Here is a 23,381-nt window from a genome sequence, read left to right on the forward strand (position 1 = left end):
ATATACATTACCAATGTAAAATAGATAGCTAGTGGGAAGCAGCTGCATCACACAGAGAGATCAGCTCGGTGCTGTGTGTCCACCTAGAGGAGTGGGATAGGGAGGGTGGGAGGGAGATGCACAGAGGGAGGGGATACGGGGATATATGTATACAAATAGCTGATTCACTTTGTAATACAGCAGAAACTAACACATTGTAAAGCAAGTATACTCCAATAAAGATGTTTTAAAGTCTTTAAAAGGTGCCTTTCTTAAGAATTTTACAAGAACATATTGTAAACCCATCTAACACCTGTCAAGGGCCCCTATTAACTCTCTTTCGGATACCCCAGAACTGTAAAATTACTGAAGACTGCAAGTCTATTCTCTGAAAAACTACATCCTACAGAGACACAGCCGGCCTGGGTACTGCTGTGGACCAGAATAGACATAAACCCACCCCTTTTCCTGCACCTTGCCCTGTGAAGCCCAGTAAAAGGCTCAAACCTCCACCCTTCGGTGCCGATTCTACTCTATGAGTCTGGTTCCTTTCCTCCCTTGGAAAGTGAATAAAAACTTTGTTTTCTTCTCTTGCTAATATTTCTGTGAATTCTTTCACAATCCGCGTCGGCTCACCTAACACATATTTTCATGATTACTAGACACAGAATAGATCTTACTTTTATTTCTTCAGTAGGCTTCTATAAAATAAAAGTATGGTTAGCTTAAAAAATATACTTAGGTCTCTTCCCCTAAGCTAATTTTGGACAGCATAACAGAAATGTCTGGAGTTTTAGGACATTTTCCAATAGGCAAAGGGAAACAGAAAACTGTAGACTAAAGTGTGACAAGTGGTGGGTGGGGAGATCAGGAAAGGAAACCAAGAATGAAACGTGGGAAGGATTTTTGGCAGCGCAAAGCCTCCAGACTGCACCCACACATCCTCACCTGCAACTCTATAGATTCTCTAGCAGGTGGCTCCAATTGTATTAAAATGTTACAACCAACGTAGGGTAAGTCCTCAAATCACGCAAACGGTTCCTCCCTGAGTTAGTCTTGCCAGCGGGCAACTCAGTGCTTCGGCGCTCTAAAGGAAGGTGGATACCCATAACCCTCCGTCCCTCTGTACCCCTTCTCCTGCTTCGCGGTACTCCGCGTCCTGATCTCTGTCTCCCCCTGGTGGTGAGCGTCCTGGGACCCTCAGGCGCTGGGGTGACGCTGGAGGGAAGGTGCCTGTAATAAAGGTCGCTGTAATGGAGGGGAGCGGCGGGCTTTTGCAGCTTCTGCATCCTGGCACAAGTCTGGCAGCCCCAGAATCCAGTTTCCAACACTGCGCTCACTCCGGCTCAGTTCTGCTTTCATCCGTCCAGGTTCATTCATGTCTTGCCGGGTGGGAGTCGGAGTGAGGGAGGTCTGTTTTGTAGTTGTGATTCAGGTTTTAGAGCGTAACTTCCATGCATTTGGAAACGAGGGGGCGCAGAAGACCCCCGAAAGTAGAAGGATTGTCACCTTTAGACCCCTATGTTCCGAAGAACTCAAGGAAGAGGGAAACCAGATGGCTCCCTTAAATCCCATATAGTTTTTTCCCCCTCCACCTTAGGTCCACCCTGCTCTCGTCTTGTTCCATATATTGATCTGTTACTTTACCACCGCATACATAAGGTTGGAGATCGTCCCCAAGTCCGTCTCATCCTCCCCAATCCTTAAGCGGCCGCGGGCGGACAGTTCAGAAGCGGGGACTCGGCTCGCCTGTCCTATGGCGTAGTGCGGGGGACCTCCGTGGACTCCGAGCGCGAGGTGAGGATCACCGCTGGATGGGAAGGGGTGGGCTTATGATGCGGGATTTAGGAACTGTCGTGGGTGTGAAGAGGCGGAGACAAAACCCTAACCGCGCTCCAAACCGGGCTGGGCTTGCTCTACTAGACGGTTGGGTTCTGGGTCTGCGGCCACCTATCCCGCCAGTCTGCCCGGTGGCTCCGCAGAGCCTGACGCTCAGAGCCGGGAAAGGATCGCGGAGTGTCCTCAGCCGGGGCTGCTGCCTGCAAGGAGGGGGCGGGGAAGCTGAGAGCCCGGTGCGCCACTTCCCCGGCAGCTTCAGCTTGTGCAGGCCTGTCTTGCTGCTGCCTCGCGGCTTTGCACTGAGGTCCGCCTCTCCCCTCCCTCCCACTTCCCGCGAGCTGCCTCCGCCTTCTTCCTCTGCCTCCACCCTCAACCTCCAACCCCGACTGTCGGGAGCTGGGCTAGGAGCCCTCAGTCGGCCGGAGCTCTGGATGTGGGCGCCAGCCAAGCCCACGGCGCCTACCTCCAAGATGGACAGCCGCTACACCAGCACCGCCGGCCTCGGGAATTTAAACCAGCTGAGCGCGGCCATCCCGGCCACACGAGTGGAGGTGTCCGTGTCCTGCAGGTGAGGACGCAGCCCTCCCCCTTCCTCCTTCTGGCTCCCATCTACCCTCCCATCTACCCGGTCGGTAGCGCTTGGCAAGCGCTCAGGGTACCCCGAGGCTTTGCGCGGGTGTGAAGTTGCGCAGTGAGTGGGAAATAGCCCAATTGTGGGTCTCGAGTCACCGCCGGGTCGAGTGACAGAGCGGAGAGCCGCAACTAGGAGCGAGTGTAGGCTACGGGACTGAGACTTAATTTCCTTTCTGGGAAATGCTGTAAAAGTTGGCAGGGCTGTGACTCAGCGGCGGGAACCCCTGGCCTCCGCCCACTTTACAAGCCCTTTTTCACGTCGCACACCCGAGCTGTGGGGTTGGGTGATGGCAGGAATCGAAGGGGACAGCATTGCCAAAAGCGCTTGTGAGCAATGCGCGCAGTGGCCCAGGACTCCCTCTGGTAGGCGTGTGCAAACCTGCTGTCTGCACTGTTGGCTCCAAACCCGGCAGCTTCCTCCCCACCCACTTCCTGGAGCCATCCAGCTTGCTTCCCGCGCCCCCCACCCCCCACCCCGGGCTCTATGCCTTTGGCCTTCTAGGTGGAGATTTCGGCTGCAGCCTTACCTAAAGTGTGGGAAGTCAAGACATTTTGCCTGCAAGTGGATACATTTGAGTGTGTGTAACAACCTACACTCTGCTGTACGTTTCAGACTCCTTTGCGTGACGTTCTTTGGGTCAGTTTCCTTGTAAATAAAGCAGCATAATTGCTATATTGCAGAAGATTTTGAGAAACAGATGGACAGACTACACTAAATTTGTAATGGCAACAGAAGGAGAGAGAGAACTTGCAAATTATACTACTGACTGGAGCCCACTCCCTTGTTTGCATACTTTGATCTTGCTCAGTGGAAAGCTCTTCTCATCTGTCCACTTTTCGCTTGTTTTTAATGCCCTCAAATCCTCCCCTTCCTTTTTTAGCAAAAAAAGGAAAAAATCTTGAAGAAATCTAATAAACATGGGTAATCTTCGATGTAAATAAGCCCCAAGGCATAAACTGCTATCAACCCAGTGGTGTTTAATTTTGCATTGTCACAAGACTAAGCTTAAAAGCCAAAGGAATGATTTATTATTATTTTTTTGGTGGAGACTCAAGCACCAACACTCCCCTCCCCTGAGGTATTAGGGGATAGGTGATAGATAGCTTTATAGCTGTCCCTGAAACTATATCCCATGATTGCTTGCTTCCTCTTAAGTGACCTCAGACCATAACAGTAATTCTGATAGTGGTTGCTAACATTAGTGGTTGCCTTATTGTGGTCACTGCTTTAAATGCTGCCTGAGATTTCTGTCAATTGAACAAGTGAATCTGAACGGAAAATTCTTTTTAGACCTTAATTTCTATGCCTTTTTCTTTTCTCTGAAGCTAGCTTTGCGTGCTAGAGGGAGGTTATTAATGTATACAGATAATGCGTAGCCTAAAGTCCTACAATAACAGCATTTTCTAGAGTTCTTATTCTCTGCTGAACATCCTGCAAGTCTGAATGGCATGTGGCCTGTACATGGAATTAATGCAAATGTAAATTAAATCTGAATTCCCCATAAGCTCTTTAGGGGTGATGGAGAAATTATACCTTAGCTGGTCTTTCTGCCCATAAGGTCCATATTTAACTGCTTGTTTTGTTGTTGTTTTTTTCCTCCCTTTGATGCTTGTTTGCTATGGGTGTAGTACTGGGAATCCTGAAGTCAGTTGGCTTTAAGCCAGTTTCTTTCAGCTTGCTACCTCAGAACCTGGAGATCCCCTTGTTTCAGCCTTTTTTAATACCACTGATTTATGTATTGTTTTTAATTTTTAAATGTTCAAATAGAAAAATAAGTTCTGAAAGAGAACCCAAGTACTTTTAGTACTTATACTGTTGATAATTGGATCTTGTAATGGTAGATGGTGGTGTCTTTTGGGCTTTGGCATAAGAGACCTGGTTATATATTCTGGCTTTGTGACTTACTAGTGTTGTTGCCTTGGAGCAAGTCTTTAAGCTTTCTAATGTCTAAAATGAAGATAATTATGGTATTTATGTTATATAGGGTGTTACCAGAGTTTAATAAAATGATATCTGAAAAATACTAATGCGATGTATGACACAAAAGAAAGTGTTAAAAAATGTTAGTTATTATTATGATATTGGAAATAGTATTTATTGAATAAATGCATTATATATGATTCAGCTATGGAATTCTGTAAATAGTCCTTCTCTTTTGAACTTCAATAAATTGGTTAAAGGATACAAGGATAGAGATGGCCTTGAGATACCTGCTCCCTCTTTCTCTTTCTTCTTTGATATGTATAAAAAGCGTATTTCCTGGTTGTTTGTGGGGATTTTACTTAGCAACAAGGTGCAACTGTAAGCCCCTTAGCCCTACTATGGGCAAGCAGAGCAAGGAATTACCTTGCCTTTTCATATTGAAGACTTCTTATGATTTGCTGACAACCCTTTTGATAACCTCCTTTCACTGTGTCCAGTCTAAGACTTTGTAAAAGTTTTATGATGTTTGCAGCTTCATTTTGAGGGAGGTGAGAAAATCAGCAATTGAAGCTTTAAGCAAAACACAATTCATGGAAATCATTTCGTCTATTCACTTATGGAAGTGTTTGAGTGTCTTATATATTTAGCCCTATGCCATGCTCCATGAGAAATGCAAGAGAAGTTCGCTGAAAACGTAAAATCTGGTTGGGAGATAAATATAATATTAGATTATATAACACACAATAACATAGGACTAAAGATGAGGTTCATGCACAGGTAGGGAGGAGATCATTGTGGAACAGAGTACTTGGAATATGCTGCAAAGAGGAGATGGGGCTCAAGTGGAGACAAGACAGACTGGCATTGCTGGTATGAGAGAAAGGGCAGTATATGTGGAGTTTCCGTAGTAGCTACAAAGTTGGTTGTTAGAGTGACAAGTACACTTTTCTAGCTATATTTAGAGATAAGCTCCTACTCTTTGACCTAGGCTTCTACTCATTATTTAGCTCTTATTGCATTCATTTTTAAAATTATGTTAATTTTTTAACATTTAAGATTTTTAAGTTATTGGGTTACCTAATTAAAGTGCCTATAGCTGAAATGATACAACCTTAGAAACATAAAGTAACATTTATAACATTCCTGTTTTTATTCTGAAAACAGATTAACATAGAATAATGTTAAAACCAATGGGAAAAATAATATGCAGTAATTAACTGTTTTCCCTGGAAACTTGGTTTGTTGCACTATTTCTCACACACTGTTTTGATGATTTTTGTCATTTTCTCTGATTGAGAAACTAGCTTATCAAGTATAAAAGCAGGGAGGGCAGTCTATATTTCTAGATTTTGTAGGTTAGGTATCACATGTAAATCCTTTCAAAGCAATAATCCTGTAATGGTGATAAAACTAATTTTAAAATCTAGTGTGGAAGGAAGAATACAAAGTGGAAAAGTAATTCCAACTTTGTACTAGGAATTCTAAAAAGCACTTCCTGACCTGGCCATAACTGTCTTGCCTAATCTCCCACCACTCCTTGCATGAACTCTATGACTGAACATAGTCTAACAAATATGTGCTTACTATATGCAAAAACTAGGGCCAGGTAAATGTGGCTACCGAACACTAATAAGAGGTACAGTCCCAAAGCATGTGCTGTTGTCCTATTGGGCCAAACTCTCTTTGCCTATGTGGCTATACACATGCTGTTCTCTGCCCTGAACGTCCCTTCCTCTCTTCTCCTTCTTTTCTTGATTAGCTTGTTCTCCTTCTTCAAGGCTCAGGTCAAACATCATTTTCTCTCATGACCCCGACCCCTCTTCCAAGCTGGATTTTGCTGTATTCTCAAAGCAGCTGGTATGTACCAATATTATAGTTATAATTCTTGGTCTCTGTAGTCTCCTTGAGGACAAGTTTTGTCTCTTTCGTATCTACACATTCTGAATTTGGCATAGAATAAGTAGTCAGTAAATGCTGGATGATGTAATTCTCTGAATGAATCATCTGTCATGGGGAGAGGGGTTTGCCTGTTAAAATACAAACCCCTAGGCCCCACACCAGATCTACTGAATGAAAATCTCTGGGACTAAGGTCCAGGAATCTGTACTTTTAAAAAGTTTTCCATGTGCTGGTTATATACATTAAATTAAAAGAAAGATATTGTTGGAATGAACAAATCTATGAATAAATCAACTCTGAACCTAGTATGTGAGTAGTAGTCAGAAATTTCTCTTTGCTTTAGATAGGGCCATTGGTGATTCATTCTCAACTTGCTGACAAGATGTTGTTACTCTGTCCTGGCACTGCTGACTTCTCAGACACCTCATATTACACAGGGTTTATGAATTGTCTTTTGGAAATTTTGTACCAGGCTTTTTTTTTTTACCATTTCCCTATGCATTAAACATTTTAATTTACTTGTTTGATGAGCTAATGACTCTGACTGTAGTTACTTGGTTTGGATTAATAGTACCTGCCTCAGTAAGGTGCTAGGAGTATACTTTTCAATGGCATGCTGGAACTGGCTTAAATGGGATTGAAACAGGAATTTGTGTGTTAGTGGTTAAATACAGAGATTTTTAAAAATTTAAGTTATGTAAGTCTAAAATTAAATTATACCAAAGACAAAGTTAAGACATACTCAAAAATTATTACTTCCTAATTATTTTAGTAACTACATTTTATTATTATCTAGATTCTTTACTATCATCTATGCTCTGTTTCTTAAATCTGTGAGTTGAAAATATTATGCAATTATGTGCTACTGCTCATCTTATCTCAATCCATGTTCAGTGACATCACATTTGGCAGCTTGAAATTGACGTGGTGGGAATATTTACATCATGGAAAGTGGCAAACACTACAAATCAGGGTTTGATATATTGTTTTATTGTTGTCTATGCTTAAGACATTCTGTGGGAATCAATTGGCTCTATAGAATTTATAATAAAAGTATTATTTGTATATATTTTATTATTTGTAAATTGCTCAGCTACACATACTTTATATCAGTAAAATTTATAATAAATTATGTACCTACAACACACACATACATTCAGTTTTTTGGGGGGAAATCTGTTTTTAAACATACTTGCACATCACTGTTTATAGGCCTTTTGTAAAAGATAAAGCATGTACAAAGGAAAATTACTGCTGCTGTCAGGTTGTCACTATTAGAAATGGTAGTGTCAAGTTCGGCTCAGTCTCTGGTTTTACTTTTTTACTATAATAAGTGGGGTTGTGTGATCTTTTATAATCCATGAAAGGTTTTGGCAGCCTGCAAAACACTTTTTCTTTTCTTCTTTTCATGTAGTCCTTTCCACATCTTTATTCTTCTTTTACTTTGAAGATTATTTTTCGTTTTTCCATCCACTAGTGGGATGTACTTTGCAAATTTATGTGTTACAGTTCCAACTCATTTAGTGATTAATTGAGCACTGGGGAAAGCAAATTCAATTCCAAGAGACAGAATCTGATTGGTCCAGTGGGAAGTGATACAGTTTGAAACAGATACTGATGCTGTTCCGAATATCTATGGTGAAAGAGAATCAAAGTATTCAAACACGATTGGTGGCTCCACTCCAGTCCACATTGGTTTATCTCTTATACACACTTTACCCTTCTTTTGTCAGACAAAATGTTCGACATTAGCCTGTAAATAGGTTTTCAAGTGATACTGATGAATTATAAAGTTACTATAAGCTAGGGAAATTAGAATATCTGTTATCCTGTTAATGAGGCATGTGACAGGCATGGCCATAACAGCCTATTCTCTGGCTCTGCAGTTCCTGAGGTCCTGTGGTTCAGAATTGTATTCACCCAATAGTGCTTTTTTGGGTTGTCTTAACCCCAGAGTTTCAGAGAAATTTGTCCTAGGGGCATGTTTGGACAGTGCTTTTGAAGTCTTAATGGTGGAGTTGCCCAGGTATGTCTTAGCAGAGAAAAGCTTTACTCATGTTGTTGTTCTATCAATAGTTTGGTATGCCCTGCATTTTTTTTTTAGCATTTGGAGTGTTTAAAACAGCCTTGTAATGTGGAGAATGTGAGTCTAGAAGCAATTCACAAAGCAGGGCCCCATAGGAGAGGATGCTAAAGCTGTGCTCTTTTAGGTATGCTGTTTGTGGCATAATAGTCAGAAGCCTGAATTCCCTATTTGATTTTACTCAAGGCAGAGAAGAAAAACAATCCATCTCAAAGGGGTTTTATTCATTTGTTAGCCTGTTTTATAATAATAACACTTGCTTATTTGAGCCAGTTTGCTTAGCCTTGAGGAGCATGGGTGTGGAAGTAGACCAGTTCTAACACTTGCTAGCTATGAAAACTTGGAAAGTTACTTAATCTCTCTGTTCCTCAATTTTTTCATTTGTAGAGTGGGTATAACAATAGCCCCTACCTCTTATTTTGTTTTGAGGGTTACATAAGCTAATACATTTACATGAGTTAAAACACTGCTCGTCACATTAATTAAGCAATCAGTAATTACAAATAGATATAAGCACAAAATAAAAATCACCCACTATTTCATCAAACTGTATGCATTCAGTTCATTTCTTTCTCTTGGGAGGCGGAGATATTGAATAATATCCTGCGAACTGAGAAAGAACTTTGAGACTGAAAAATGAAGCAGACAACTCCATAAAGTGCAATTATAAAGTTTATTGTGGGTAACTTACATACAGGTAGGAAAGATCAGGCGAACAGAAGATCCAGAGGCATTCACAGCTGTGCTTTGTACTGCCAAAAGGGGTATGGGGGATTTAAAGGTACCAAAGTTAAAAACAGAATCAGACTACCAAGTAAGAAGCACATCCACACAGACCGGAACCAGGGACACCCACCCCACTTCTGGGTCTCATGACCATTAACCATCTACCTCAGCAAAAGGCCCTCTTCCAGCTTTCATTTTAGATGAAGGCAAGGGTAAAAGTTGATAGGGAACTCATCTGGCTTGGGCGCATTCCTTTGTGAGCTAGGCTAAAGCTCAGTCACCTGGAAAGGACTGCAGGCCTAAGATAGAGCTGCCAAGATGGAGCCAGTATGGTTCAGCTCCACGCTCCACCCCTGACATCTATAAGGCCTGCACGATCTTATCCACCATTCTTCCGAGAATACCCTAGAGCCAGACCTCAGGAGTTTACATGCTGGCCCCACCCATTGTCCCCGTGATGTAAGGCTGAAAGACAGTATACCCCTGGCATTACTTCAGAGCTAGACATTGGCAGCAATCTGCATACCCAGAAGTCAGAGTGGTTGTGGATGTCAACATAGGTGGTAGCCCAGGACAAGAATGCATTAGTGAAGGTAGGTGGCACTAATCTTAGAAGGAAAAGGCTAAGGATGATAAGTGTTTTAAAGGTACCAAGAAAGACAAATCTTCGTTCAGAAACAACACTGTAGCAGTTTGGTCTCCATGTGCCAGGATCACCCTGGGCTTTGACACTTTTCCAATAGGACAATACCAGACATTTTGTGCCTTTACATCGGAACTGGGCAGGGAGATATTATATGTGGGAGCTTCAGTAGGGGCTCATAAAAGAAGCCCTACTTCAGTCCCCCATTTGATTTCTATGGGTGTGATCACCTTGGTTATGGCTGGGCCTTCACTTAGAAAGATTGAGGAAATACTATGCCAGGGCCTAGCCCTTACCCCCAAGGTATAAGGATGCCAAGCCACCTGGGAGGGGTATACCATTTGTCTCCAATCTAAGATAGTCTCCCCAGGTAGGAGGTTCTGTGGCACTCTTAGGATAAGACCCACATCCTATCAGATGGGTCTCAGTGCTCCTTCTAACACTTGTACCTTTCAGGCCCTAGTTGGCAGAGCAGGCACAGTCAGTCTCTCATAAGCAGACCTGTGGCCTGCTGTGGGTTCAGTGTTTAGCAGCCACATGGCTTCTAACAGTGGTGGAGAACAACTTCTTAAAGACCCGTCTGGAGAAAGCTTCTTCAATGTCTCTTTCAGTAACCTGTTCATTCTTTCTAACAGCCCTGTGGCTGTTGGGTTATATGGCAGATGGAAGGTCCATAAAATCTCCTGGGCTTCAGCCCATTCTTTTACATCATGACCAGTGATATGGGTCCCTTGGTTGCTGTCTGTATGAATGGGGATCCAGTACATACTTTCCAACTTGGTCAAGCCCCTGATAGTGGCTGTCTGATTTGCCCTTTTACTGGGAAAGGCTTGTATCAGTCAGGTACCTGTGTCCACACAGGTCAATGTGTACTTGTGTCCTTCTGATAAGGGCAGGGGGCTGATATAGACCACTTACCACCTGGTCACTGAACTAGTGCTCGTCCGACGTGACCAGGAGTATGTCTCAGGGGTCGTCACCACAGGCTACAGTGGGGGCAGTCCCTATCAACTGCCTGCCAGTCAGTGTATTTGATGGAGAGGTGTAACCTCTTGGCTATCTCCCAGGTGGTTGGGGCCTCAGTGTCTGTCCTGGTTTTCAGTGAAGCCACTTTGCCACGTCTGAGGGAGTCTGTAACTCTTCCAGGAGGACAGCTTCCTCCTTGGCTAGGGTGTCTGCTTTGTGGTTCCCAGGCAGTGTAGTTGGAGAATGCCCAGAGACGTGCCTTACCCTGATGGCAGTACTGGGTTGTGTGCACACATCCCAGATGTCCCTCTGTAGGTCAGCTCCCCACAGATGCCGTCCCAAGATAGTCCAGCTTTCCTGATGACATTGTGGCATCCACATGGTCAGTCCTTTTCACACAGCCCACTTGTCTGTGGCTGTATAGAGGGGCGTAGATTGATGAGTGATCTCAAGCTATACTGCCCCCAGTTTAGCCCGCTGACTGCTGTGCTTAGTGCCTTTTTCAAACCAAATGACATTGAAATCCAGGCGAACTGCTGAAGTGGGCCAGGTGGGGGTATTGCCTTGACTGCTGCCATTGGTGAACCATGTCTCAGGAGGAATGGTCCCGATTCCGTCTTTGACTTGGCTGAGAGGGGAGCGATGGGTGGTATCTGAGGGGCCGTGTCTAGATTCACATAAGACCCTGGCCCAAGGAGAGCATGTAATTTCTCAGACAGCAGGCTTGAATTGTACACATTATCTTGTTGAAGGTATGGGTGCCACTTTTGCAGTGTGCTTACGTGGGCACAGGCACTTTTTGGTTTTAGGAGCATGTTCTTAACCCATTCACTTACTGGGAGGGAAGTTTGAACAGACACTGGTAAGTCCATGGTGAGGCCTTCTGTTTTTGCTGCAGGGCCAGGTAGACTACAAGGAGCTGTTTTTCAGTAGGGCTGTACCTCACCTGCTGTCCCTTCTACAACTGAGAATAAAATCCTAGTGGGATGCAATTCCTTTCCTGCCTTTGCCACAGGCCCTAGCCAGAACCTTTCAGGTGTGAGTCAACATCTAATTCACAGGCAGCGTCCCACATAAGTACTCCCAGAGCCTGAACCTGTTTTACTACAATTTCAGCCTTTTCAAAAGCTTCCTGAAGGTGGATGTCCTCGTCCCATTTTTGTCCCTTTCTAACCAGAGAGTACTATAGGGGCCGTATTATTTGTGCCGAATGCGGTATGAAAGGATGACAATAATCTAGTGACCCCAGAAAGGATTGTAATTCCTTGACTGACTGGTCTGGCCAAGGCTTGGATTTTATCGATAACCGAGGCTGGGGTAACTTTTGTCTTACCTGACCAGATAACTCCCCAAAACTTTACTGACTGCCCAGGTCCCTGGATCTTGTCAGTGTTTATTACTTCCTATCCTCAGTTCTGTAAATGTGTCTGTAAAGAGGCAGCAGTTCGTGGCAGGAGTGACAAGGCATCAGAGGTCAACATAATGTCATCAATCTAATGAAATAATTCCAGCTCAGGGTGGGGCTTTCACCAGATTTCTAGGTCCTGAGCGACCAAACTATGACAAATGGCAGGACTGTAAATAACCTTGAGGCAAGACCTGAAAGGTCCATTGCCTCCCATGCCAGTTGAAGGCAAATTGATCTTGAGAGCTAGCACACAAAAGAATGCTGTAAAAGGGGTTACAGAGGTCAGTCACACAATAGAAAGTTTTCAGCGCAGAGGAAAGATGTTCTAAAATAGTAGCAATATTGGAGACCTCCACATGGATGGGAGGAACCACCTTATTTAATTCTCTTTAGTCAACTGTCCCTTTAGGCCATTTTACTGGCTGCAATGGACTATTTTAGGGGCTGTGCATGGATCTAATGACTCCCACATTTTCTAGTTCTTTAAGTGTAGTAGTAATTTCTTCATAGCCCCCAGGCAGCCAATACTCTTTGACATTAACAATCTGGCAGGGTAAATGGACAAGGGTTCACTTCACATGGCCCACCAACATGGGTTTCACCACTCTGATGCGAAGGCAGAACTCTCCAGTAGTGGTGGTCAAATCTAGGTCTTGTGAAACATCAACGCCTAGTATATATTCTGGTATGTGGTCAATGTATATGAGGGACAGGCAGGGGACAAACAGCCAATTTGGAGATATAAGCTGGTTTGTCTTACTCGAATAGTTTGGCCCCCTTATCTATCTATAGCCCGTATTCTCCCCCAAATTTAAAAGGGTTGTCATGCAGTAAGGTATACTCAGCTGTGGTATCTACCAGTGCTAAGACTGTTCGTGCAGGTCCAATAAATCATCAGTTCCACTTGGGGCTTCCAGTCACCTCTTACAACACAAAGTAGAGGGCAACGTTGTCCCAACCCCTAGTTCTCTGCATGTAGGGGATCCATCCTGGCGTTCTACTTCTAGTGATGGGACACTGGGACCCATTGCCACATGTTTATGTTCAGTAGGCAGAGGAGTGAACTGTTAGGGCTTTCCACAAAGATAACAGGACTTAATTAGGTTGCTTATCAATGTCTTCCTTTGGAGTCCTTGCTACTCCTATATCCTGCCAAAGCTGTTTGCATGTCAACTGGGTTGGTCCTTTCTGTGTTTTCTCCATCCTTTCTTTGTTTCACCTTTATTTCTTTATTTTTGTTTGCCTTTCTGTTTCCTTTGTGGTGGACTCTTTCTGTTTCACTGAGATCTGCTATAATTGCAACTACCAGAGCTATTGCTTTACTGACCATAGGTGCCAGAACTGATATTAAGGTGCTATACCAAGCTCCAGGAGCAAGACTGTAAGAAGCAATCCTTCATACCTGTGGTAAATATTTCTTCATGGGTTGCCTGAGTCTTTGTTTGAATGAGTGGATGAGTCCTTGGGTCATCTTTCTCTTCAACAATTATATCTTCCTACTCAGAGGAATCATTACACCTTGGATCCTACCATTTGGGATTCCAGTCCTCCCGTGAGATGATGGTATTCACTTTGTTGGTGAATACAGGTGCCGCCTTTGCATTTTAGCCACTTTAGTCATTTTAGCTTGACCTCCAGGTGTTCTTGTTGTAGTAACTTTTTGGCTAGTAGATCCTAACTAGAGGAACAAGCCACTTGTAGATCTTATTCTAATGCCAGGGCCTCTTTAGATTTTTCTAGTTCCTACCTGAGTTGGAGCTCGTTTTCTGTATCAGTCTCAGGGCCCAATGCAGAGGCCATAGCATACCTATTTTCCCACCTTAGTTTCTTTTTCCTGTTGTTTCAGTTAGAATGTCCAGCAACCCTTTTGGTGTTTTCGGGGTGTCCCCAAACTCACGTGCCTGCCTGAAGCATTCCAAACTTGGCTAGATCTCCCCATGTGGAGGAAGCTGGCCATCCTGGGATTTCCACCACTGACAATGGGCTTTCCCACAACACATTTCCTTTACCCATGCCTGTTTCATTTTCTGTCTTCTGGCTGGCTTGCCAATTGTTGGGAGGCAGAGGTATTGAATAATATCCTCCAAAATGAGAAGGAACTTTGAGGCCAAAAAACAAAGTAGGCAGCTCCATAAAGTGCAGTGGATGGAAGGGAAGGGAGTAGGCCTGGGAGCTTAAGAAGGAGCTGACAAAATGGAGCCAGTGTGGTTCAGCCACATACTCTCATGTATAACATCACATTTATACTCTCGTTGTCCCTCTGTGCGTGTTTTTGTGTGTGTGTGTAAGTTCACACACATTGTATAATGGGATCATACTATATATTCTATACAATTTATCTTCTGCACTTTTCTAGTAATATTATATCATGAAGATGTCATTAGTTTTTGCAAATATAACCTTCCATGTCTCTGCTGTAGTCCATTATTTGGGTATACTATATTTATTTAATTTGTCTCTTATTTTCCAAAATTTATTTCAATAAGTTACTGTTCATCTGCTTCATGTGAGCATTCTTATTTGCAAACACTTGAGTACACCTGTGATTCCTTTTTTCCTGGGAATCGTTTTCTAGAGCTGAAGTTATTGATAAGCTATCTTCTCAAGGAGATTTTAATAGCTTGTTTTGGTTATTTCCCCCATTCCTCTTTAAATAAGCTGAGTGAAGTATAAACGTCTGGCTGCACCTTTCTAAATACTTTCATTCCCATGAGTAAGTTGCATTTAAAGATTAATGAGAATTTGGGGCAGCAAAGTATACCAGCAAGAAAATGGAATTGAGTCAGATGTCTTTAAATCCCATTTTTATCCCTTTTTGTAATGGTATTTTTGGTAACTTATTTCAACTTTTGGAATCTCATTTCCTAATCAGTAAAATGGAAATGACTTAAAAACCAAATTTATAAGATTATTGGGGAAGTAAATGAAGTAAAGGCTATAAAATACCCAGCACCATGCCTGTCACAAAAAAGGAGTTAATAACTGTTAGTCTTATCTCAGTTTCTTATCAGTATATTGCCGTGTGGCACAGAAGCAATATAGGAGAGAAGGGTCTTTGTATTCTAATACTTTGCGATAATTACAATCAATTTGGGAAGTCATACAAACATGAAATGCAAAGTTGCAGTTACAAAAGGGAATGTTAAAGACCATACATTGTAGTCCAGGCATATACCTGGAGGAGATATAGAATAAAATAATGGTCACAAGAGTGTAGATTTGGAAATGCATACTCATGTTCTACAGATTTTACCCCACAGCTCCTCCACCGGAACACACATAATCAGACATGTGGACCTAATAGGATTTGACAAATAGGAGGTAGTGTTTAACAACAAAGTTTCAGAATCAAAGCACATTCTTGCATCTGACCAGTAAGATCAATGGGCTGATGTTTATTTAGAGAGGTCTTTTGTGTCAGACATGTGATAAAACAGATATCCAAGTAGATGACAACACAGGCTGAAAATGGGTAAGCACTTATTGCCAGTGATAAAATGAGGTATATTTAAAAGCTGCCTTGCCTCAATGGCCAATGTTCACTGCCTGACATACAATACCTTAATACTTTCAAACTTGTGACAACCGTTAATGTTAATGCCTCTTCAGCCAGGATCATTAACTATCAGGCCTTCTTTTTCAAGTTGTTAGACATTTTGTCAAGTTTATTCTGTAAAGAATAATACTCCAAACATTCTGAGGGAATTATCAGATAATTTCCTGAAACTCTGAAGATACAAAATATCATTGAATAATCCCTGGGTAATATTTCTATTTATTAGACAGTAAAGCTATTCAAATATAAGCTGTACTAATGAGTCCAAGAAACTTGAAAGCTTTGGACATTTACATCAGTGTCCAAATCTAAATCTATGTGAGACAATGTATAGAGCACTTAATATATGCTAATTTGCTCAATCCTTACAACAGTTATGTAAAACAGGTAATATTATGTCCTATTTTACAGGTGAAGAGATTGAAGTTCAGAGAATGTTCAAGTAATTTGGCCTAAGTTGCACATCTGGGGTGGTGGGGGTGGGGCGGCAAGGTATGTATGGAGATCCTGCTCTATACATATTTAATTCTTAGGTGTATGCTTCTGACCACTAGCCATATTCCGTTACTCTTCTCTAAGTTCTTGTTTTTTCTAAGAGTTTTATACTATTTTTTAAAAATTGAAGTACAGTTGATTTACAATGTTTTGTTAGTTTCAGGTATACAGCAAAGTGATTCAGTTATACATATATATATATATTCTTTTTCAGATTATTTTCCGTGATAGGTTATTATAAGAAATTAGGTATAGTTCCCTGTGCTGTACACTAGGTCCTTGTTGTTTATCTGTTTTATATATAGTAGTGTGTATGTGTTAATCCCAAACTCCTAATTTATCTCCCCCCCTTCCCCTTTGGTGCCCTTAAGTTTGCTTTCTATGTCTGAGACTCTATTTCTGTTTTTAAAGTAAGTTCATTTGTATCATATTTTTTTATTCCACATATAAGTGATATCATATAATATTTGTCTTTGAGTTACTTCACTTAGTATGATAGTCTCTTAGTCCATCCATGTTGCTGCAAATGGCAATATTTCATACATTCTTATGGCTGAGTAATATTCCACTGTATATATATACCACATCTTCTTTATCCATTCAGTTGTTGACAGGCATTTAAGTTGCTTCCTTGTCTAGGCTATTGTATCAATAGGTAGTGCTGCTATGAACATTTGGGTGCATGTATCTTTTTGAATTAGAGTTTTCGTCTTTTCCTGATATATGCTCAGGAGTGGGAGTGCTGGATCATGTGGTAACTCTATTTTTAGTTTTTTGAGGAACTTTCATATTGTACTCCATACTGGCTGTACTAATTTACATTCCCATCAACAGTGCAGAAGAGTTCCCTTTTCTCCACACCCTCTCCAGGATTTATTATTTGTAGATTTTTTGATGGCCATTCTGACCAGTGAGAGGTAATACCTCATTGTGGTTTTGATGTGCATTTCTCTAATAATTAGCAATGTTGAGCATCTTTTCATGTAGCTGTTGGCCATCTGTATGTCTACTTTGGAGAAATGTCTATTAAGGGTTTCTGCCCTTTTCTTGATTGTTCCTTTTTTAAAAAAAATATTGAGCTGTATGAACTGTTTGTATATTTTAGAAAGTACTCCCTTGTCCATAGCATTGTTTGCAAATATTTTCTCCCATTCCATACGTTCTTTTCATTTTGTTTATGTTTTCCTTTGCTGTGCAAAAGCTTTTAAATTTAATTAGGTTCAATTTGTTCATTTTGCTTTGTTTCCATTACTCTAGGAGATGGTTTTTAAAAAATATTGCTACCATTTATGTCAAAAAGTGTTCTGCCTGTTTTCCTCTTGGAGTTTTATAGTATCTGGTCTTACATTTAGTTCTTTAATCCATTTTGAGTTTATTTTTGTATATGATGTTAGAAAATCTTCTAATTTATTTCTTTTACATGTAGGTGTTGAATTTTCGCAGCACCATTTATCAAAGAGACTGTCTTTTCTCCATTGTACATTCTTGCCTCCTTCATCACTGATTAATTGACCATAGGTTTGTGGGTTTATTTCTGAGCTTTCTATCCTGTTCCATTGATCTATATTTCTGACTTTGCATCAGTACCATACTGTTTTGATTACTACAGCTTTGTAGTATAGTCTGAAGTCAGGGAGCCTGATTCCTCCAGCTCCGTCTTGTTTTCTCAAGATTGTTTTGACTCCTCAGAGTCCTTTCTGTTTCCATACAAATCTTAAATTTTTTTGTTCTAATTCTGTGAAAAATGACACTGGTATTTTGTTAGGGATTGCATTGAGTCTGTAGATTGCCTTGGGTAGTATGGTCATTTTAACAATATTGATGCTTCCAATCCAAGAACATGGTTTATCTGTCCATTTGTTTTGTTGTCTTCAGTTTATTTCATCAGCATCTTATAGGTTTTGGAGTACAGGTCATTTGCCTCCTTAGATAGGTTTTTCCTAGGTATTTTATTCTTTTTGATGCAATGGTAAATGGGATTGTTTCCTTAATTTCTCTTTCTGATATTTTGTTGTTAGTATACAGAAATGCAACAGATTTCTGTATATTAATTTTGTATCCTGCAACTTTACTGAATTTATTGATGAACTGTATTAGTTTTCTGGTGGCATCTTTAGTATTTTCTATGTATAGTATCATGTCATCTGCAAACAGTGACAGGTTTATTTCTTCCTTTCCAATTTGGATTCATTTTATTTGTTTTTCTTGTCTGATTGCTGTGGCTAGGACTTCCACAACTATGTTGAGTAAATGAGGTGAATAAAAGTTTTCTTGTCTTGTTCCTGATCTTAGAGGGAATGCTTTCAGCTTTTCACCATTGAGTATGATGTTAGCTGTGGGTTTTTCATATATGGGCTTTATTATGTTGACATGTGTTGTTTCTATTCCCACATTCTGAAGAGTTTTTTTAATCATAAATTGATATTCAATTTTATGAAAACCTTTTTCTGTGTCTATTGAGATGATCATATGGTTTTTATTCAGTTTGTTAATAGGGTGTATCACATTGATTGATTTGTGGACATTGTAAAATCCTTGCATCTCTGGGATAAATCCCATTGATAATGGTGTATAATCCTTTTAATGTATTGTTGGAGTTGGTTTGCGAATATTTGGCTGAGGATTTTTGCATCAATGTTCATCAGTGATATTAATCTGTAAATTTCTTCTTTTGTGATATCTTTGTCTGGTTTTTGCATTAGTGTGATGGTGGCCTTATTGAGTGAGTTCTCAAGTATTCCTTTCTCTGCATTTTTTGGGAATTGTTTGAGAAAGATAGGTCATAAGTCTTTTCTAAATGTTTGGTAGAATTCATCTGGTCCTGGACTATTGTTTGTTGGGAGTATTTTTTTTTTTTTTTTTTTTTTGTGGTACACGGGCCTCTCACTGTTGAAGCCTCTCCCATTGCAGAGCACAGGCTCCAGACACGCAGACTCAGTGGCCATGGCTCACGGGCCCAGCCGCTCCGCGGCATGTGGGATCTTCCTGGACCAGGGCACGAACCTGTGTCCCCTGCATCAGCAGGCAGACTCTCAACCACTGCGCCACCAGGGAAGCCCCTGTTGGGAGTATTTTAATTACTTATTCAATTTCAGTACTGGTAATTGGTCTGCTCATATTTTCTATTTCTTCCTGCTTCAGTCTTGGGAGATTGTACATTTCTAAGAATTTGTCCATTTCTTCTAGGTTGTCCATTTTATTGTTATAGTTGCTAATAGTAGTCTCTTATGACTTTTTGTATTTCTGTGGTGTTGGTTGTAACTTCTCCTGTTTCATTTCTGATTTTAATGATTTGGACACTCTCCCGTTTTTTTTTCTTGATGAGTCTGGCTGAAGGTTTATTGATTTTGTTTATCTTTTCAGAGAACCAGCTCTTAGTTTCATTGATCTTTTCTATTTTTTTTAAACCTCTACTTCATTTATTTCTGCTCTGAGCTTTATGATCTCTTTCCTTCTACTATGTTTTTTTTTTTTTTTTTTTTCCTCTAGTTGCTTTAGGTGTAAGTTTAGGTTGTTTATTTGAGATTTTTCTTGCTTCCTGAGGTAAGACTGTATTGCTGTTAACTTTCCTCTTAGAATTGCTTTTGCTACATCCCATGTGTTTTGGATTGTCATGTTTTTGTTGTCATTTGTCTCTAGGTATTTTTTGATTTCATCTTTGATTTCTTTAGCAATCCATTGGTTGTTTAGTAGCATAATGTTTATCGTCCAAGTGTTTGTGTTTTTTGCATTTCTTTTCTTGTAACTGATTTCTAGTCTTACACTATAATGGTCAGAAAAGATGCTTCACATTATTTCAATTTAAATTCACCATGGCTTGTTTTGTGGCCTAGCATATGATCTATACTGGAGAATGTTCCATGTGCACTTGAAAAGAATGTATATTTTGCTGCTTTCAGAGGTAATAGTCTATAAATATCAATTAAGTCCATTTGGTCTAATATGTCATTTAAGGCTTGTTTCCTTATTGATTTGTCTGTCTGGATGATTTGTCCATTGATGTAAGTGGGCTGTTAAAGTCCGCTACTATTACTGTGTTACTGTCAGTTTCTCCTTTTATGTCTGTTAACATTTTTCTTACATATTGAAGTGTTCCTGTGTTGGGTGCATATATATTTACAATTTTAATATCTTCTTGGATTGAATCCTTGATCATTATGTAGTGTCCTTCTTTGTCTCTTGTAACAATCTTTACTTTACTTTGTCTGATACAAGTACTGCTACTCTGGCTTTCTTTTAATTTCCATTTGTGTGGAATATCTTTTGCCATCTCCTCACTTTTAGTCTGTATGTGTTTCTAGATCTGAAGTGAGTTTCTTGTAGGCAGCAAATATATGGGTCTTGCTTTTGTGTCAGTTCAGCCAGTCTGTGTCATTTGGTTGGAGCATTTAGTCCATTTACATTTAAGGCAATTATCGATATGTATGTTCTTATTGCCATTTTGTTAATTGTTTTGGATTTGCCTTTGTTGGTCATTTTTCTTTTGTGTTCTTGTCTTGTGATTTGATGACTATATTCAGTGTTATGTTTAGAATCCATTTTCTTTTTGTGTGTATGTTTATTATAGATATTTGATTTGATGTTACCATGAGGTTTTCATATAGCAGTCTATATATAAAGGAGATTGTTTTAAGTTGCTGATCTCTTAATTTCAAATTCATTTTATTTATTTTTGCATATACGTATTTTATTTATTTATTTATTTTATACAGCAGGTTTTTATTAGTTACCTATTTTATACATATTAGTGTATATATGTCAATCCCAATCATCCCATCACCCCCACCACTTATTCCCTTGGTGTCCATACGTTTATTCTCTACATCTGTGTCTCTACTTCTGCCTTGCAAACTGGTTCATCTGTACCATTTTTCTAGATTCCACATATATGTGTTAATATATGATATTTGTTTTTCTCTTTCTGACTTACTTCACTCTGTATGACAGTCTCTAGGCCCATCCAAATCTCTACAAATGACCCAATTTCGTTCCTTTTTATGTCTGAGTAATATTCCATTGTATTATATGTACCACATCTTCTTTACCCATTTGTCTGTTGATGGGCATTTAGGTTGCTTTCATGACCTGGCTATTGTAAATAGTGCTGCAATGAATTTTGAGGTGCATGTGTCTTTTTGATTTATGGTTTTCTCTGGGTACATGCCCAGTAGTTTGGGATTGCTGTGTCATATGGTAATTCTATTTTTAGTTTTTTAAGGAACCTCCATACTGTTCTTCATAGTGGCTGTATCAATTTACTTTCCCACCAATAGTGCAGGAGGGTTCCCTTTTCTTCACACCCTTTCCACCATTTGTTGCTTGTAGATTTTTTTTTTTTCTTTTTTTTTTTGCAGTACGCGGGCCTCTCACTGTTGTGGCCTCTCCTGTTGCGGAGCACAGGCTCCAGATGCGCAGGCTCAGCAGCCATGGCCCATGGGCCCAGCCGCTCTGCGGCATGTGGGATCTTCCCGGACTGGGGCACGAACCAGTGTCCCCTGCATTGGCAGGCAGACTCTCAACCACTGTGCCACCAGGGAAACCCATAGATTTTTTTGATGATGGCCGTTCTGACTGGATGAGGTGATACCTGATTGTAGGTTTGATTTGAATTTCTCTAATAATTAGTGATGTTGAGCAGCTTTTCACATGCATCTTGGCCATCTATATGTCTTCTTTGGAGTAGTGTCTATTTAGATCTTCTGCCCATTTTTTGATTGGGTTGTTTGGTTTTTTAATATTGAGCTGCATGAGCTGTTTATATATTTTGGAGATTAATCCTTTGTTGATTCATTTGCAAATATTTTCTCCCATTCTGAGGGTTGTCTTTACGTCTTGTTTATAGTTTCCTTTGCTGTGCAAAAGCTTTTAAGTTTCATTAGGTCCCATTTGTTTATTTTTGTTTTTATTTCCATTTCTCTAGGAGGTGGGTCAAAAAAGATGTTGCTGTGATTTATATCAAAGAGTGTTCTTCCTACGTTTTCCTCTAAGGGTTTTATAGTGTCTGGTCTTACATTTAGGTCTTTAATCCATTTTGAGTTTATTTTTGTGTATGGTGTTAGGGAGTGTTTGTTTGTTTGTTTGTTTGTTTTGCGGTACATGGGCCTCCCACTGCTGTGGCCCCTCCCGCTGTGGAGCATAGGCTCCAGACGTGCAGGCTCAGTGGCCATGGCCCACGGGCCCAGCTGCTCTGTGGCATATGGGATCCTCCCGGCCTGGGGCACGAACCCGCGTCCCCCACATCGGCAGGCAGACTGTCAACCACTGTGCCACCAGGGAAGCCTGGGAGTGTTCTAATTTCATTTTTTTACATGTAGCTGTCTAATTTTTCCAGCACTGCTTATTGAAGAGGCTGTCTTTTCTCAGTTGTATATCCTTGCCTCCTTTGTCATAGATTAGTTGACCATAGGTGCATGGGTTTATCTCTGGGCTTTCTATCTTGTTCCATTGATCTGTGTTTCTGTTTTTGTGCCAGTACCATACTGTCTTGATTACTGTAGCTTTGTAGTATAGTCTGCAGTCAGGGAGTCTGATTCCTCTAACTCCATTTTTTCCCCTCAAGATTGCTTTGGCTATTTGGGGTCCTTTGTGTCTCCATACAAATTTTAAGATTTTTTGTTCTACTTCTGTAAAAAATGCCATTGATAATTTAATAGGGATTGCATTGAATCTGTAGATTGCTTTGGGTAGTATAGTCATTTTCATGATATTGATTCTTCCAATCCAAGAACATGGTATATCTCTCCATTTGTTTTTGTCATCTTTGATTTCTTTCTTCAGTGTCTTATAGCTTCCTGAGTACAGGCCTGTTGCGTCCTTAGGTAGGTTTATTCCTAGGTATTTTATTTTTTCTGTTGCAACAGCTAATGGGATTGTTTACTTAATTTCTATTGCTTCACATGCATTTAAAATATCCTGCTTTGTACTTTCTGTCCCTCATGATTACTGTTTTTGATATATTTTACATCTAATTTTTTGTGTATCCCTTAGCTTCTTATTGTGGATATTGGCGTTTTTACGACTTTTGTCTTTAACCTCCCTACTAGTTTAGTGTGTGGGTGATTTCCTACCTTTCTTGTATGTTTGGTTTTACCAGTGAGCTTTTTCATTTCATTGTTTTCTTGTTTCTAGTTGTGACCTTTTCTTTTTCACCTGTAGAATTTCCTGTAACATTTCTTGTAAAGCTGGTTTGGCGGTACTGAATTCTTTTAGCTTTAGCTTATCTGTAACGCT

At 40.6% G+C, this 23,381-nt stretch overlaps 1 protein-coding gene across 2 annotated transcripts in view; it reads left to right on the top strand.

Moving 5' to 3' along the window:
- Positions 1-2,158: 2,158 nt before the first annotated feature.
- The window catches only part of CPNE8 (copine 8), a 333,515-nt gene continuing 312,292 nt past the window's right edge, over positions 2,159-23,381 (top strand). The window contains exon 1 of one of the 2 annotated variants that reach the window (XM_027129253.1): positions 2,159-2,386. In XM_027129253.1, coding sequence (XP_026985054.1) covers positions 2,250-2,386 — 137 coding nt within the window. In that variant the 5' untranslated portion in view covers positions 2,159-2,249. The remainder of the gene's footprint in view (positions 2,387-23,381) is intronic. The other variant, XM_027129254.1, reaches the window with a different exon arrangement.

Source organism: Aethalodelphis obliquidens, unplaced genomic scaffold (genome assembly GCF_003676395.1).
Source record: "Aethalodelphis obliquidens isolate GAN/ISIS:26980383/991018 unplaced genomic scaffold, ASM367639v1 scaffold36, whole genome shotgun sequence".
Lineage (NCBI taxonomy): Eukaryota > Metazoa > Chordata > Mammalia > Artiodactyla > Delphinidae > Aethalodelphis > Aethalodelphis obliquidens.